Here is a 17,968-nt window from a genome sequence, read left to right on the forward strand (position 1 = left end):
AATGTGAGATTTTGAGATAAAGGCACAGCTTCATGGTGGCAGAGGTACAGGAAGGTATCAAAAATAGCTGACCGTGTCTTCAACCATGGACTAGAAGCTTCTTGTTTTGTTTTACATAACAACCACATAGCACAAATTTTTGTGCTATCTGGCATGTTTTGAACTTCCTTTTACTTCACTCATTTTTAAGTCCAAATGGCTGACAGTATCTAAAAGCAATATTAAATGAAATGCAGCTATGAGTGTAGCAGAAATAAGAAATACAATCCTCAAAGTGAAACTCTGAAGAACCTTCTCTTTTTAAATACAGGTTAAAAAAAAATAGTATCATACTGCATTAATGAAATTTTTATTCAATACACAGGTCTTCTATTTGATGTGGAAGCAGACAACATATCCCTTAAAGAAAAAAACCACCAAACAACACAGTACATCGCTACTGCTTTAGAATTGATGAATATGCTTCCATTTCTCCTAGACTTTAAAAAAAATAATTACCAACAGGAACCCTTAGAAGAGTGCCTTGTCAGGAAAGGCCAGCCCAACCACTCACTATTTCAGTTCTTCCAGCAATGTCTTATTAGTGTGCAATGAATAATCACATGCTAGATATCATTAGAGTATGGCATAGTGAATAAATACTACCCACAGGCTGGGGTGGAACAGCAGTGCGCAGGCCCAATCAATCTTTGCATGTGTTTAAACTACATGTTCATAAAAGCTTAACACTTTGCTCAGATTCCACATATCAACCTTACTGCTATAAAAGTTGCAAACAACAACAGCAAAAAAAATAACCAGTATAAAAAAAAATGCTGTAACACAGGCTTCAAAGAGCGAAGAGCTTCCACACTCCTCTTTATTTCAACAGAGATGATTAGTTAAGGTGCTTCCAGATTCTGCATTGCAGACAGGTTGGCAAAGTGGCCATTTAATAAGCTCTTAACAGTCTTTAGCGGGTATCTGAGAGCATTTCCTAAGGCAGAACCCCCCAGCTGCTAGTTTCTGTAGCGGGGCATCTGTGGAGCAGGGGCTCCCTCTAAGGGGGCTGAGGAGGAGACTGTCATAAGCTGTCCAGCATGCATTCTCTCGTTCACCCGCAGTTCACAGCCGTCCTGCAGCATCCTTATAGCTATCCTTGCAATGTTTTTAGAGTCATCAAGTCCACTGTGAGGTCTCCCATCATAATTCATGCCCAGCTTTTCAAGCATGATTGTCAGCTTGGTCTGGTTCCTAGGAACCTGATGGAGAAAGTGAACCACATCCAAGAATTAGGTTCTGTACCAAGTTTTTTTTCATTTAACACAGTGCAGTAGAAACATATGCAGATTTTAAGTCTACTTAAGTCACATATTACTTTCATGTTGCTTTTTGTCAGATCACTAACATTTTAACTTCAAAGCACCTTGGTAAGACAGACACTCTCGTTTTTACAGAGGAGACATAGTCAACAGGAGCTCGTCTAGACTCAGGATAATTTCAAGAGCCTCTCACCATTACCTGCACCAGCTCAAGATGTGCCAGTGCTGGCCATGGTGGAAGCCACGGCCTAGCTAGGTTTAACAAGCTTTATAAAAAAAGGAATTACCAGCCAAAAGTGGCATTGCAGTGGGAATCAGATTTTGGTTTTCCTTTTAAATGCTAAGCAATTAAAGTAGCACCAGGCTCCTGATTCTCACTGACATCAAGCTTCTGAATGCCTCCAAACACGACAGGAACAGATCAGCAACACCTATAGCAGCCCGTATTTACTTTACATGGATGACCAACAGCATGAACAGACAAGGAAGCTTAACCGACTTACCCATGAGAAGTGCTACACCAGCAAAAGCCCCAAGTCCTCTCTTGATTAACTACTAAATATACATTTGTGCTTCGGAAAGGTCAAAGAAAAACAAAAGGGTAACTTTGAAGAAAAACTTCAGTTTGCTTTCTTGGTGATGGTGGTTGGGGTAGTGGAACACAGGACAAGTTCCAGGATATCGCACCATACTACTGGATTTAATAGCTAGGCAGAATGGTGACAACACAGTTGCCAAAACCTGGCAATATGCAACTCCAGTAATAACACCCACAAACTGGGCAGGGGAGACATACCTGCCGGTTGTGGGATATTCCACAGGAAAGTGACAATACATTCCTTGTCATTAATTTTATCTACTACTACTACTTAACAACAGATTCAATAGCAGCACAGAATAGCTAAACAGAAGGACTGAACAACTCTAAATGCTACAACTGTTTGCATTAAAAAAAAAAAAAAAAAATCACAAAAAGTAAAAAGAAACTGATTCTTTCTAAGTTACAATCCCCATTGCCTTTGATGAAAAAGCACTCACTAATCAACAGAGGAGGAAAAAGAAGGTATGTCTAGGTTAAAGCTGATAGGATTAGCAAGAGTGTTCTGTGTTCTCACATTTCCAGCAGAAACGGTCATGCAGAGAAGGCACAGTAATAGAGGGAGAAATGGAGTAACCCTGTAATATTTGCTCAGCAAAAAGTAAAGCTCTTCTCTTATTAAATGTTAACCTCTTTTTCTTCTCTAGAGGTTACATTTAGTATGACAAAGCCCTTCAAGAGAAGATTGTCAGCTAGGCTGAAATCACATTCAAACAAATGGTTTAGTGCAAACTCACTAGGAATTCACTAGAATCTCCAATAACCCATTTTATGGTAATCTGACAGTGAAAGAAAGCAGCGATAGGGTCCAGCACTGAATTTGGTATTACTTTTCTCTTGACAATTTGATCCAACTGTAGATATGTCCTAATCCTTCCCTGTTCCCATTACACTGTCAAAACTGGAGATCTATCTGAGGGTAGTGGTGCAAATTAGTTTTGTAGTGTATTATGTGAAAACAGGAAAAAAATAATTGAAAAATCAATACAGAGTCTTTTCAGCTGAACTACTTCAAGACACGCTTGATCTAAGAGCACCAGTATGACATTTTTAGACAATAGACCATGTCCTGGTTCTTAAAAACAAGATTAAAAATCAAAATGCAGTAGACTATATGATCTTCAATTAGTAAAGTGAGATCTGGGCAGGAAGCACATTTGAAAATCAGGCCCCAGGCAACTAGTTTAAGTACTATAATTTTATACTACACAAGTAAAGATGACAAGCACAACAGGACATTCTAGACTTTTAAACCAATTTTTCCCACAAGAGAAACAACAACCTGTACAAACCTTATAGAAGTTCCCATATGATTTGCGAATATTGATCCACTTTTTGGCAAAAGAAGGGTATTTGATACGGCTGATACGGCACTGGATGTTCAAAAATTTACTCATATCCCAAGATCTTAAAAAGTCAGAAAAGAGAAAAACATTAGTAATATATAATTCAGATGCCCTGTGTTCTACATATCATACAGCTGTAGCACAAACAGCTGTCTTGTCTTTGGTGATCAGTAGAAGGAAAACAGTTTAGGAAAAGGTCTTTTGCTATAATCATGGTAAAGAATTTTTTAATATGAATTTGTTAATCATGGGGAAAACAAATAATGACATCAGCAAGATTTTCACTAGGATGGTTTCAGGTCCAGGATGGTTGAAACAAAAAATAGCACGCCAACTTCTCCACCTACCGCATCTACTCCAAAAACTGCCAATAAACTAGATGCTTACTCAGCCCTTGGGGAAGCAAGTGACACTTTAAATCTTCCTGATTACTTGAGTATGCATGCATCTCTCTACTTAATGTAGGTTACTGTAACAAGACTGCACTTAGTTTTAGGAGAACCAGACCTTTATGGAAAGAAGATGAAACTATAACCCTATGCACTTCTAGTCCGCCTTCCTGAAGGGAACCACCCCAACAAGTTTGTAAGCTTCAAGCTAAAATAAAGCCTTTTTTTCCCCTCTCTTGCAGCTGTCTACACAATCTCACCTATATGACAAATTTCACTGCACCTATTTTCCTTGAGGAATTTCACTGCGGGGATTCCCCTGGAGGCGAATTCCAGACACAGTCTAGGCCCAGTAACATAACTAGTCTTGCATCAGTCTTGCTTTAGCACTTTCTTTTCTTAATTCACTGTTACTTCCAAAGATAGAAACCTAATCATAGGTAAAAAATTAGTCAAATAGCAGTATTTACCACAGTTCCTGAAATTAACTAACATTGGAATGACATTATTTTACCTCCTTATTTTTAAGGTGTACATGGATCCAAACTGTACACCTCAAGTCTTGTGTGACAGTTTTTAAGTGGCTTCACTGCTCACCCTGGACACAACCACATTTCAATGATACAGGTTTTTCACCAGAGAAGACCTGTGATTTGTAGTCATCCAAATCTTCAGGAATTTTGAGAAAAAAGTCTCATGGCTAAAAAAATTTTGCCACTTGGTAAGTTGGATTAGTTAAAGTTTTTGTCATGTATCCATTCATCTCCTATGATACATTATTTTTCAAACCACTCATGTTATAGACTGGAATATTTATCTGTGTTTTACTTGACAGAAGTGTTAGGAAGTCATACTAAGATCCCACACACTCTTTTTTCATAAACTCCAGTTTTGTTTCGGGGTTCATCTCCCTTTGGTTTGACACAGTCATTCTAACAGAGTGGCACAGGACTGCCTTTTTAATCCAGCACAGCAGAAGACTTACTCCAGGCAAACAACAGGCATAGCAACATGAAAATGCATTGTTCATCTCAACACGGCTAATGTTAAAAACTCTCTGTGCTACTTAAACCCCTCAATCCAAGAGAAAGAGGAAAGCAGACATGTTAACAGACTAGTAATGTTTCACAGCTAAAAAACAGGCATCAACTACAGAAAAATTCCCTGGCCAGTGCTATATAAGATAAAGCTCAATATCTTTCATCGTATAACAAAGCTAAGATTACAAGAGCAACATTGCATCACAGATATATCTAGATCTCCAGATCTGTTCACTTTGCAGTCATTAGGGGACTTGATTTTCCGCGCAGACCTTGTGAGAGAGCAACTTCAGGTGGCAGTTGAAGGACTAGTCAATCCCTCACACACAAAGCTTGTCAGAGCTGGGACCCACCAGAGCCACAGTCCTCTAAGCCAAAGCAGAGAGCTTTCTGTGCTAGCCTTTTCTCCTTGTTCAATAAACAGCATAATCCATTATTGCTTTCTGGCAAAACATGCAGGATGTATTGTTAATGTATCCTATGTAATACGTAGCATACAACACAACCACCACACATCTCTGAAACCTCAGATTCAGGAGAGCATGGGAGTTGCTTAGAACTGAAATTGCACAATGTTATTTTTAGGTATTATGTGCTATATGAAAACTAGATGTAAACAGAGAATTACAACAACAAAAGGTGGTAAGAAGTCTGTTCAACATCATCTAGTTGCATACAGAAAGCTAGGAAAGAAACAGTGCCATCTAATGGATTTAAGCTTTATTTCAAATTGCTTAGTTCAGCTTTCCAGATTTTCCCAAAAGCTAGAATTATAATAAAATGGCAAAATGGCAGTGTCGTGATCCACCTTTAACAATACTCTCACAAAGATTAAACACGGTTTTGCAGTTTTAGATCGTGCTGAAGGTTACATAAGGACATACCCATCTGTCAACATGGAATAGCTGTACTTTGTTCCCAGTTCTCGCTGTCTCATCCACTCTATGACATTCTGCAGAACTTGAGGAAATGTATCAGCTTTATCAACAATGTCCTAAGAGAATGGAAAAAACAAAAGTGAGGAATGTTTTTTCAGAAAAAAAAACCAGCATGAAGTGTAATAATTATATTGGTATATAGGCACTCACTAAATCACTCACAAAGTTGGCTTCCCAAAAAACTTTAGAAACAGGTTACACATGAAAATAAGCAGAGAATTGGACAGATTCTTCTGAACTGAAAAAAAACACCACTAAAAGAGCCAACCTCCACATGGCATCTATAAAGGTAACAAGGTTAGTCAGGTGTTGAACTTGAATTAAAACCTTGGAGCTAGTTTCCCAGGCTCCTGCTCAAGTCACTTGATCACAAGCCATTGCCATCATTAAGACTCTAAACCCTTTAGAATAAAAATCTTAGAAGAGGAACAGATGCAATTCAACAGGTCCTTTCCTCTGCTAAAGATTAAGTTTCTACACATGGATTACAAAGTGAATGCTTTTCACTACAGCTCCTCACAAACACCTAAATGACCAACTTAGTGAAATCAATTCTGTAATAACTGGGAGAGGGAGAAAAAACAAGGATTAAGAAAATAAGCGTTACAGAAAAATTACCATAAAAGATCACCAGTCTGAAAACATCAACAGCACATCTCTTTTTCATATTTTTTCCTGAAGAAACAAAAGTGCAAATTACCTGGGTGATTCCTGTCAGACTGATGCAGAAGTTTGAAAGCTTGGGATTAATTTCCGGCTTAACATATTGCTGAAAGGTATCCTCCTGTAACAAGAGAATCAAATGCTCAGCAGCAGCACACTACATAGCAACTCCTTTGGCTTGCCCATAGCTGAAAGGCAATCGCAGCTACTTGCCCTGCTTGAGGCAAAAAAGAGTGTGTACCTCCCCAGCCAATATAAGCATACTGACTGGCCATTGTGAGATTCCCAACGGGACGGATGGATGGCTTTCCAACCAGCACATATCCCTCCTCTCAGCCAGTAGGCACCAAAGAGCAAGGATGTAGATGTAAGAGGGGAAGGACAGACTGCAATAAAGTGGAGAATTTGGGAAAAAGAGAGCATGAGTAAGGAAAAAAGAAGTGAGAGGCATGAGCAAAGCCTGATGTTTTTTAGGTGGTATCTCTAAAGGCTCACCTGTAATTCCAGGAAGGCAACAGGCTGGACATCTCAGAGGCTGCATACAAGTCATATACCTCTGGATGCACCAGTCAGAAATAAACACAATGACCTCACTCTGGGCAACTGAGCCATACAAGAGTGAAGACTACATGCAACTTTCATAGAAAAAAGAAAGCCACAAATCCCTGCTGTTATACAAAACCTTTTTGACAGAGGGAAAAAAAAAAATCACGCTGTTTCCTAGTACACTAAAGGTAATAAAACAATCTTGGTAATCTGCACAATCCTCTCTCTGCAGTTAGTCATACATGCAGCTACACTCTAATGTAGCATCACAGTGCTTACTGGAAATCCTCCTCCTCTTAGTTCTTGATAAATGAACCACTAGTCAGAGGAGCGCGCACTTCCTCCATTTCACCGAGTCACTCAATTTCAGTTAGACAGCAAGTGATTTTTCCTAAAAGAAAGCTGTACTGGACCAGATCACTTGAGGCTGCCAAATGCTTACTCAGTACGTTTAAAATCAGGTTACACAGCTGTCAATCTATCGGGTACATTGTGGAAATAGCCTAGCCTGCCAAGAAGCAGCGTTGACTCAACCCCACTTTCTAGACCTCTGCATTAGTCTCTTCTAGATTGCCTCACACAGGACCACAGAATTTGCTAGTTCTTGTTTATGATGAATCCCTTGAGTCCTGGAAATAGCTTTGTGGATCTTAAAACAGGGCAAGAAGCAGGGTGGCAGGGAGGACAACTGAGAAACTGAAAGTCCCTCATATCAGTAGAGGATGTCAACAGCAGGAACATGATCTATTTCAGATGCTTTAGGAACAGAAAGAAAGTTTTGTTTGTATGTAAGAGGCACAGAGGATAGGTCTTTATGAAAAAAAACCAGCTACTTTTAATGAGGTTCAACATCTACCTAAAAACCAATCTAGACTTTCTGAAGCAAAGAAGTTACACTGAAGAACAGCATACCAACACAGTAATTAGACCACTTACTACTTCCAGGGTACGCGTGTTTAGTAAGACAATAGGAAACTCAATTATTTCATGTACGAATTCAGGTGGGTTTCCTTCTTCACATGTTGCTTCAAAGTCAACAACACAGATGTAGTCATAGTAGCTGTCTCCATTAATGGGTTCCTTCTGCATCAACTTCTGTTTCTTATAATAGTTTTTCAGTCTCTTTTTCAGCACATCTTTCACTCCTCTAAAGAGATAAGGGAAGTGACAAATATCACACTCATTTAATTAATTATTTCACCATTGTAGAACTGAAGCAATATTTAACATTTGAAAGTTCCTCATTTATTAACCTCGTTAATGCTCCAGTATCTGGGATAATGCAGAGGATGCGATACCCCCCTGACAACTAAAACATCTAGATAGTATCACTATTAGGGGACAGACTGGGAAGCACAGTGCAGAGACACTCTGCAGTCACCTCCAGTTCAGCAAGACTCAGTAGTCAAAGCCTTTGCAAAGCCCAAGTCTTTGTAGATTGCTCCTAGACGACCTCTGGCCCTGGAAGCAGTGCTGCTTCACCCATATTTCCCTGCGCCCTCTGCCTGAAGCGACTGATGCCTGAGGTATTTCTGGATCAGTGGCACAGATAATGCCGAATCCAGCTAAAACGCCCACGTTTTAAATTAGTCTCAATTTAAATTTAAAATTGAGCTTGAGTAATTCAATTAAAGTATTCAAGATTTCAGTTGTGAGAAAAACTTCTTGGTCAAGATCCTGCTTTTCAGGAGGTTTGTGGCTAACACATAAATTCACAGTGGCAAATGATTAAAGTTACTTACTGGGTCTTTTTAATACAAACATAAAATGCAAGTGCAGGTGCCAGAACTGCCACGTACCAAACCAGAGCTGAATAAACAAGGATAATTTACTCTTCGAAGGAAGTTATTTTTAAAATCACACAAACGAAACCACAGAAGCTGTAAGAGCTACTTGTAGCAAGTGGTATTACCAGAAAAGCAGCCCACTGATCCACAAGGAAAAACTGGAATCAGACTACTAAACCTGCATTTGAGAACATCAGCCTCTTCTGCAAACACAGATAACTCTTTTTCCACTCTTGTTTATTCATCTAGTTCCATTCAATGACCAGCTCATGCAAAGTTGAAACAGTATGGAAGCTGAAGGAGGGGAAAATTACCTTTTTCTTCATCAAAACTATAAAAGAAGTTGAAAGAAGAGATGATCTGCTATCAAAATAACCCCAAAGGAAAGGATGGTGTGGGGCAATCTGCTCAATTCACTACATTAGAGGTGATGCACTATTTGTTTACATGTGAGACCTATTCCTACCAACTTAATTGAATATATTGACAAAAGAAGTCTAGCTTAGCTAAAAGAAAAGTCTAAAAATTTCTGCATTTACAACTAAATAAAAAACACAAATACAAAATTAATAACCCAGGAGGAAACCACAAACACATAATTTACTATTTGAATTCTGCTTTTTATTTTTAAATCAGAATAATTGCTGAATAGCTGTACAAATCTAACCTGTTTTACCAAAAATTTTATCAGGTAATGACAAAATTTTTTCATCCTAAGGAGCCAAATTCATTTAACCAAAGAAGGAATTAAAAAAACTATGCAGCCAGAACATCTGCAGCCAGACAGGGTCGAGGTGGCAGGCTGCACTTCCTCCCCCCTATTTTTTTTTTTTTTTTCCTTTTATTCTTTTCAAGTTAATCTCTGGTCCTTCCTTTCTTTTTTTTTTTCTCTGAACATCCTCTCCCCAACAGTCACCTTCTTCTCTAGAAAGCTAGACTTCTCCTTTCAGACTCCATCTCACCTTTCAAATTCCCTCTTCCTCCAGAGCAGTAGCTTCTAATTTTGCTAACTCACCACCACCACTACTTCCTCATAACTGCTGCCAACAGAAACAATACACTTTGTTTCTTTGTTTTTCGCAGTTGACCTTCTTCTCAACATCTCAAATTTGTCTGGCCACAGCAATATCAAAGGGTCTTGCAGGTCATTTCTGATAGAGCAAGAACCACTCTCTTATATACCTAGCCCTTCCCTCCTCCTTATGAGCACAAATCCAGTTTATAATACATTCACCTATTCACATTATTCTATCTCATTTATTCAGATTAGCAAACCCTCCATCTAAAGGTACCTGTCCTCTGCATTGATTAAATTGTGAGCCCTACTACCATAGAGGTTCTAACCAGTATCAGATCTGTACTGGGTACAATAAATAAAAATACATATATTCTGAAGTGAGTTTCTGTACACTGAAGGGCTGCAACACCACCTGAGAACCCTGGCAGTTCTTCAGACCAATCTTTCCCCTGTGACCAAAAACATGTTCAGAAGTAACATATGGTTCTTTCTTTTCTTTGTGTTACCAGTAAAGACAGCGCATGTTTCTGATAACACATTAAGCAGTATCACGTGCACTAATCCTACAACAAAAGCTGCACCAAGACTGCACATAAAAAACAGACATTTGGTGGTGTGTCTGCTTTTCACTTTGTGGTGTGGTTTTGAACCTTAAAATAATCATCCCTTATGGCTCTGCTGCTCTCAAAGACAAATCAAAAGGTTTACAAATCAGCCTAACCTGGTTTCAAGCTTGAACTCTGCAAGTTTATTTCTGAGCTCATCTCTGGTCATTCTGTTGATACAACCATTGGTTATAGCAATTTCTTTGTAAATTGGATCACTGAAGTCATTCGAACTGGCAGTTGAGTTTTTCCCATTAGCTTCTTGATCACTGATCCTACAATGCTGCCTACCCTAGAAGAAAGAGGAATCCAAAGGTCATTCAAAAAGGTCAAAACAAGAAGCTAGAGCATTAAAATTTACACACCGTTTTGACACCGAAACGCAGTAACACACGACACCATTTCACTCATGATGAAGTGAACTAGCTTACAGCCAGGTAACAAAATCAATACTGACACCTGCTCTGAAACACTGTTTTCCTTCCCACTCTCATAAAAATTAACAGACAGAATAAAGGGGTACTAAGGCATGTGTCTGAAGTCATGCCAAAGGCTAGCTCCGAGAGACAAAGCCCAAAGCATGTCCCAAACAGAAAAAATTAGTTCTCCGGTACGAGCTGGGAAAACCTTGACTGGCAGGAAGAGATTTCTCTCGGTACCTTAATTAACCAGCATCTATAATAACAGAAACACACGGACAGATAGATGTCCAACACTGTGCAAAACAAACAAAACAATAAATTAAGCGGAGAAACTAAAGGCATTTTGACTCTGAACAGTTATTCGCAGCCTTTGCGGGGCGAGCAGACGGCGGGGTCGGCCTCCCCCGGGCCCACCGCCGCCACAGCCACCAGGGCCTCCCGGGACTCGGGCGCAGACGGAAGGGCCCCCGGCGCCGGAGGCGCCCCCTCGGTAACGCGGCACTCGGCCCAAGCGGGCAGGCCGCGCTGGGCCCCGCCGCGCCGGCCTGGCCCGGCCCCGGGAACCACCGGGGGCCGAGAGAGGACCGGGGCGAAGGAGGCCTGAGGAGGGGAGGCAGCTAGGCCGCCATGGGCGCGCCGCGCGGCGGCCCCTGCGCATGCGCGGGGAGCAGCGGCGGGCCGGGGGCGCCGGCGCATGCCCGGCGCGGCCAGCGCCGCTCGGCCGGCCCCGGCGGGGCGGCCTGGCGCCTGCCGCCGCCCCAGTGCACTCACCGGCGGGCAGGCGGCGGGGGCGGGCGGCGCCGACGCCTCGTTGGGAACAGCCTGCGGGCGGTTCTCCTTCTGCTCCTCCATGGCGGCGGCGGGGATGGCGGCCCGTCGGGGGGCGGGGAGAGCGAGGGGCCCGCCCCTGGGCGGGGGGCGGCCCCGCCACCGCCTCCCGCTTCGCCGGGCCGCGCGGGCGCTGTGCTTCGTGAGAGCGGAACAGCTGCTCGGCCCCGGCGCCGGCTCCCACCTTCTCCGTCCCGGATAACGACCTGTCGTGGGCATATGCCACGCGTGCCCGGCCTGCCTCCGCCCCTGCCTGTCCCGACGGGCTCAAAGGCAGCCCCGGGTCCCGCCAGCCCTCGGCTCCGCTCCCCTGGGGCAGCACCTCTGCTTCGTGCTCCCGCCGTCGGCCCTCCTGAGCTTTTGCCGAGTAGCTTCCTGGTTTTGGGGTCCCAGCAGCTTTCTGGAAGGTCTGGCCATGTTATGGGGAAAACATACCGGACAGACACCTTACTCAGGCTTCCATGTTCCTCTCCTGACTCTGTACAGGCCATCCTAAACACGGATCTGGGACACCCATGGGTGTGGGTGGCCAGGTCCCCGCCACCAGAGCAAATCAGCTGGTCCCCATCCCCTCCCTGCCCAGGGAAGTTGCCTCGTGCTCTTCCCCCTATCCCTTAATCTGCAGTCAACAAGGGGTGGATGGCACAAGACATGTGTGAGCCCTCTGGGTCTTCTCGGCCAGGAGGTGAAGGCAGATGGAGAAGGCCTCTCTGTCCATCATGGGTCAGTCAATTTTCTGCTGGTGCTTACCACAGCCCTGGAGCACAGTCCAGGCTCATCCTCGGAGATTTCCCTTCTGTCCCTCAGTGATGGAGGCCAATGCATACATGGCACCCACCTGACTGATGCAAGCACCCCGACACCTCCCCTTCCACCAGCCCCTGAAGAGCCTGGCATCTCCTCACCTGCCCTGCTGGGGCTGGAGCCCAGCCACTCGCCCTCAGTCTTGCCTCCTGTCTCACTCCAGCATGCCTGCATGTTGTTGCAGATACTGCCATCCCGTCCCCTAGACCTGCTGCGCAGCATCACTGTTTGTTGGCGTTGCCACAGAGGTCTGTCTTGTTTTCTCCAGATGAGGGTGGTGATGGAAGTGGGGTTGCACACAGCTGCTTGGGGCTGTGTGGGAAGGGACTCGCTCTCTACTTTTAATTCACCCTCCTGGCGCTCCCACCAATGCCCATGTTGGCAAGCAGAGGGCCATCTGTCTTACTGCTCTCAGCTCTGAACAATGCAGCACTTGCCCAGGGTTCGCAGGGAACCAAGCTTTACAAGAAAGCAAACACCACGGTACCAATGAAAACCACTGAACTGGCCTCACAAACCCACAAAACACCCTAAATGCCACAGGGAAAAAGCTGTTCCCCAGAAATCACTTGCCTTGCTGGAGTGGGCAACGGTTCACAGATGTTAATCCAAACAAAGGGCTCCATGGTCAGAATTATTCCATGCCAAATCTCTTGATGATTTTGTGAGTCATTTGCTAACAGTGCTCCTAAAAGCCCTGGCTCCTGGGTTCAGAAAACCCCAGATCTACAATTAGGCGCAGACCCTTCCAGAGGCAGGTCGCAAGGAGGCACTGGAACAGGAAAAACAAATCAAACAGCCAGGCCTTTCCTTGAGATTGAGATCACTTTTATTTTCAGTCCTTTTGGCGAGGATGCGTGGGCAAGTGTAGGTGTGGTGCGTGTATGTCTGGGCATGCATGTGTGTGTGCGCAGTCTTGCCCAGTGATGTAGATTATATGAATACCTGCAATTACAGTCCATGAACTGAGCCATGAAGCGCGTGATGAGTGCTACACTGAGGCCCACTTGCTTGCCTCTTCTTGTGCTTACTGCAGTGCAGCATCTCCACCTCCCTGCACTGCTGTTCCAAGGATGCCAGCCCAAGATCCCATCTAAAAGGCGTGGGAAAAGCTGAGCTCCAGGATCTGGCTCTGCAGGAGTGAGCCGGTGGGTTTCCACCTCACTTAGTGAGCTCCTGAATACCATTTGCAGTTCTCTTTAACACAACCATATCTGTCTCCTCCCAGTGAGGAGCCTCTACTGCTCTGACAAATTTTAACCACCTCAGAGGTACAAAGGGGAAGGGAACAGGGACCCCATATAAGCTCTGGTGCTACAGCACAGCCAAGCGCATCTTGGGTTCCTGGGAAAGCAGCACCCAAATGCACTATTGAGTTTTCACAGCCACTGTGGATCTGTAGCATGGGAGATGCTGCAAGGGAGATGACCCGTGCTCTCGCAGCCCCCAGTCTCTTCCTTCTGATTTGAGAGACCACAAGGCAGGTTAAATCCCAATCTGGTCTCTGTTTCTGTTTAACTTTAAAGCTGAATCCCCCAAGCTCAGAGCAGAGACAGAATGCAGAAAGAGCAGCATTGCCAGGAAAGGAGACTAGTCAAACACATCCTGGCCTTGTGGCAGTTGGAAACAATCTTATCTCTCTGACCTTTTTGCCTTTGGCACAGTTAAAGCAGAGGTGTCCCATCACCCAGGACCCTCTGCAGTTGCCAGACGCCTCCAAGTACCCCTGCAAGTCCTAAGATGAGCTAGATGTGCAGCATCACCCTTCAGGCTTCCTCTCACTCTACCTCAACAGATTTGTGTGCTGCTTAGGGACATGCAATTTCTCAAGTGTTACACAAACCCAGCAGAAAGCAAAACTGTCCTGGGAGTTTCACTTGGACGGATGCAGGTTTGAATCCCAGGTTTTGCTTCAGAGAATAACACAAGGTACTCCAGGATATGTTCCAGGTGCTGAAAGTCCAGCAGCACAAAGCAACTTGCCAGCTCTGCTTCCAAACCTGTCTGCACCAGTTTCAGTAGGAAATCAACTGGTCAACAAGCAAGGGGTCTGCAAACCAATAAGCAAAACCAGCACAGTTCTCTCAAGTGAAGTAGGCATCTAGTACCAGGAGATTCTCCTCCTACTCCAAAGGGGTTAAATTCACTGTCAGCTCCATGGGGAGACAATTGATGTCACAGTCCTTTCTGCACTCTTGACACACTTTCAGTAAAAGCTGCAGTGTGCTCTGCAGAGGCCTTAGTAATTTCTAACAGTTCAATAACTCTCCAAGCAGGGACAAGAACAGGAATATAATACATGCTCTGAACTCAGGTATCTCTGCTCTTAGGGGACTACTTTCAAGCCCTCTTTCCTTGTGGCTTGACTCATGAAAAATGACAGATCCTTCAAAAATACAGAGCCTTCACCCCTGGGGCTCAGGGATGTTAAAGTGGGGTCTAACAGGCAGGAACTCAGTAAAGGGACACTGTGTGCAGAGGATTCCAGGATGCACCCTTAAAAGAGAGCGACAGCAAAATCAAAAGAACTATCAGCCACTTGGCTTGGTTCTCCCGCACAGATCTCCCACCTAGCAGATGCAAAGGGGAGACATTTTTGAACTGCATAGAAAATTAAATGGCTTTTGCATATTAAAAAAATACAGACGAAAACACAGTTACACTAGCTACTAAACAGTGGGTGGATGAGCAATCACCATTTCATATTAAATAGACCCAACTAGACTGATCTCCATACTGCCACACTCCCGGCATTACAGCTTCAGTGCATACAGCAGACTGAGTGCCTGCAAAGGCCAGGTAATGCCGTGCTCCCACTTAGGTGGCATGCCCGGCAGGAGGGCTGCGGTCCCAAGGAACAGGCTGCAAGACGTTTGCTCTCTCCTCTCGCTCCTTCAATGCTCACGCATCCCAGACCAGATGGGCACACTGGGAAACAGGCCTCCGGCTGGAAAAGGATTCCAGTTCATGGTTTCTTTACAACGTGGTTTCCATGAAACGTCACAGCAACAAATCGCTAGTTTCTTCCTATGGAGAACGGAGAGAGAGAGGTGAGTAGCAGCAGAGGGGAGAAGAAGGCTGCCCAGCATGGGAGGTGACAGTGGGGAATGCTCTAACATAAGTTCTGACTATACTAGGGCCCTTCATGTCTTATGGGCAGCAAGACTCAGGACAAGGGAGTTTCCTAGCACTATTCTTGACATCATTCAAAGATCTCACCTCCCTTCCACTCCCTCTAGCCACCACAGGCAATTTCTAGCCCCCAATTTATCTACAGCAATACAGAAGCACAATCAATTAATGCTTCTCACTGACATAAGAAAGGTTCAAATGCCCGCTGCCAGAGGTGGCAGGTCAACACATGAAATCTGAGCTCAAGCTCTCTCCCCAGCTGGAACGATACCCTGAAGAGACGCAAAGCTGACTGAGCTGCCAGCTTTTATTTAGCAGCTTTGCCCCCTCAAGTGAGGCACAATGGCTTGATACCTTCCACCTCGCCCCTGCAGTCTCCCACTAGAGTGGATTCTGCCCTGCATTTCCCAGTGTTAAGTTCCTGCCAAAGTGGATATTTGCAGCTCTGCACACAAGGCTGGTATCTGAAGGACCCAGCAGGATGCATGTCACTGTCTTGCACTGGTTGCAGGGCTGGCCAGACCGCACCCTGGTGGGGACTGCCTGCTGACCACTATCACCTATCCCAGGTCTGGGGGAAAGGGCCTCTGCCCCATGCCTGCCATCGCAGCCCCAAGGGTTAACAGCTGTACATTAACACAAGCATTTTAAGTCTCTCATCTCTCAGACCTCCACCAGCATCTGATGAAGGGATCCTGGCTCTGGAAATGCCTGCCTCCTATTTGATTTACACTAAATCAAATATTTGCATGGAGCAGGACTCATACAGTCCAGTTATCAGGCTCAGCTGTAGGACACAAACTGACAGCAACATCTTAGAAGTCCTCAAAACCACCTAGTCAGGAGAGAAACCACCAGCACTGCGGTGCCAGTGCTCAGCCTGCCCTTTCACACATGTGGCCCAGGGGAGAACGGCTTCCCACAAAGCATGGCTGCCAGGGCCAGCCCAAGGTGATCAGGGCCAGTTTGTACAAACACAGCCACATGCTGCTTCACTAAATCCCTGCTCAAAGATGCCTGGGTAGCCAGATCTAGGTTTCTCCTGCTCTAGTGGCCACAATGCATGGAGAGTACTGCAATGGCAACTCCAGAGCATCCAGACATGGCAGACCATGAGCTGTTGAGGGCTAGTGATAAGGAAGAAATGGCAGGTGCCGGGGGCACACTGCCCTTCTTTTGTCCCTGCATGATTACAACACATCCTTACTGCTTCATGGCACAGCATACGTGAATGCACAAGGCAGGAAACACTTCCCAGCCTGCTTCTCCTCCCGCTCTGCCGGCCACCGCCCAAGCCTGCTGTGTAGGACACAGACAATTGTTTTGCAGTGGAGCAATTTCAAAGGCTTCACAGCATCAACCCCCTCCCCGACAAAGCCTTGGCCAACTGCCACAAAACTCACTTGTCCAGGAACAAATCCAGGGAATCCCGCTACAGCTCATTTCAAGAGATTTTCCTCCAAGCAGGTCTGAATTAAATGGTACCAAGAACATTTTTACATTCATCATGAGATCCAAATGGGTTTTCAACACGTGATCAATAGGTCCACAGAATCCTATCCCCAGTGCTTCCCCTCTGGCCAGTGGCCCTGCCATCTGCAGCAATCATTTTGCTTCATGCCTCATTGTTGTCCCCGACCTCCAGGTGACTGCATCCACTCCAGCCACAAGGCCCCCACCTGGGAGCTGCCCCTGCCCCACAGTGTTTCAGAGTCCAAAGTCCCATCGATCCCCGTCAGCATGCAACTCCACAACTGGAGAGACGGGAGCACTGCAGAGCATCAGCCATGTTCTGCCCGGTGGAAAACCTTTGGCACCAGCACTGATGATTTATCTGGAAGAGGAAAGGATAAAGAAAAAGTAATGTAGCAAAAGCAGCAGGGTTCACAGTGCTTGTGATGAATAACTTAAGACACACAATTTTCTCTAGGCTTCTCAATAGGGAGGGTGAGGTCTTTAAAAGTAACACAGGCCTTTTTGAGAACGCAAGTTTCCTGCCAGCAGAGTGACTGTGAAACTGGGACACCATTGTTAGATGCTGTGGAAGGCAGGCTGGAGGACAGGAGAACAAGTGCACAGGCATAGCCTGACAGCACAGTACAACAAAAATTGCAAGTTCAGGTTAGAAGTGTGCTGTGCCAAGTACACACACAAATGAATAGGACCAAATGAATAGACAGTTGTGACCTGTGGCTCAGTATCAGGGCAGCTACTTTATTTCCTGCCCCAGGTGGGCACTTCATCTGCACACACAGCCCAACAGTCACCCATCACAGAAGCTACTCTCCAGCAGTATGAGCGTCTTTCGGGGTGGGAGGGTACTGACCAGAGAGAACAGCATCCAAAGCTACTTTCAGATGCTGAAATGAAACTAATAGGCATCCACATGCATCACAGCAGCAGCCACCAGCAAGACACTCAGCTTGCTCCTCTAAGCTCCCTGCCAAATTCCCTTGTGCCACTCCAAGGAGAGCAGGCTACACAGCTGCATTTCTGTTCCGCAAGAACACCTATGCATCAAAAAGCCAAGGCACTGTCCGTTTTTGTGAGT

General features: G+C 44.9%; 1 protein-coding gene across 2 annotated transcripts; it reads right to left on the minus strand.

Annotated features, from left to right (window-relative positions):
• Positions 1–333: 333 nt before the first annotated feature.
• On the minus strand, positions 334–11,475 carry ERI1 (exoribonuclease 1). 2 transcript variants are annotated; one of them, XM_059817763.1, is made up of 7 exons: positions 11,425–11,475; positions 10,348–10,523; positions 7,758–7,968; positions 6,313–6,396; positions 5,559–5,668; positions 3,192–3,306; positions 334–1,241 (listed from the first exon to the last, which is right to left on the minus strand). In XM_059817763.1, exons 2-7 carry the CDS (start codon positions 10,398–10,400, stop codon positions 999–1,001), a joined length of 816 nt encoding a protein of 271 aa, XP_059673746.1. In that variant the 5' UTR covers positions 10,401–10,523; positions 11,425–11,475; the 3' UTR covers positions 334–998. The 2 variants fall into 2 exon arrangements, with proteins under 2 accessions (XP_059673746.1, XP_059673747.1); XM_059817764.1 differs by lacking the exon at positions 11,425–11,475 and adding an exon at positions 10,891–10,917.
• Positions 11,476–17,968: the final 6,493 nt, after the last annotated feature.

This window comes from Gavia stellata, chromosome 5 (assembly GCF_030936135.1).
Source record: "Gavia stellata isolate bGavSte3 chromosome 5, bGavSte3.hap2, whole genome shotgun sequence".
Taxonomy (NCBI): domain Eukaryota; kingdom Metazoa; phylum Chordata; class Aves; order Gaviiformes; family Gaviidae; genus Gavia; species Gavia stellata.

Coding starts and splice junctions, on each gene's coding strand:
- ERI1 (XM_059817763.1), bottom strand. CDS start 10,400: ATGACCAGAGATGAGCTCAGAAATAAACTTGCAGAGTTCAAGCTTGAA. Junction 6,397..7,757: donor ACACGCGTACCCTGGAAGTA/GTAAGTGGTCTA, acceptor CTCTTGTTACAG/GAGGATACCTTTCAGCAATA. Junction 3,307..5,558: donor TATTCCATGTTGACAGATGG/GTATGTCCTTAT, acceptor TGACTTTTTAAG/ATCTTGGGATATGAGTAAAT.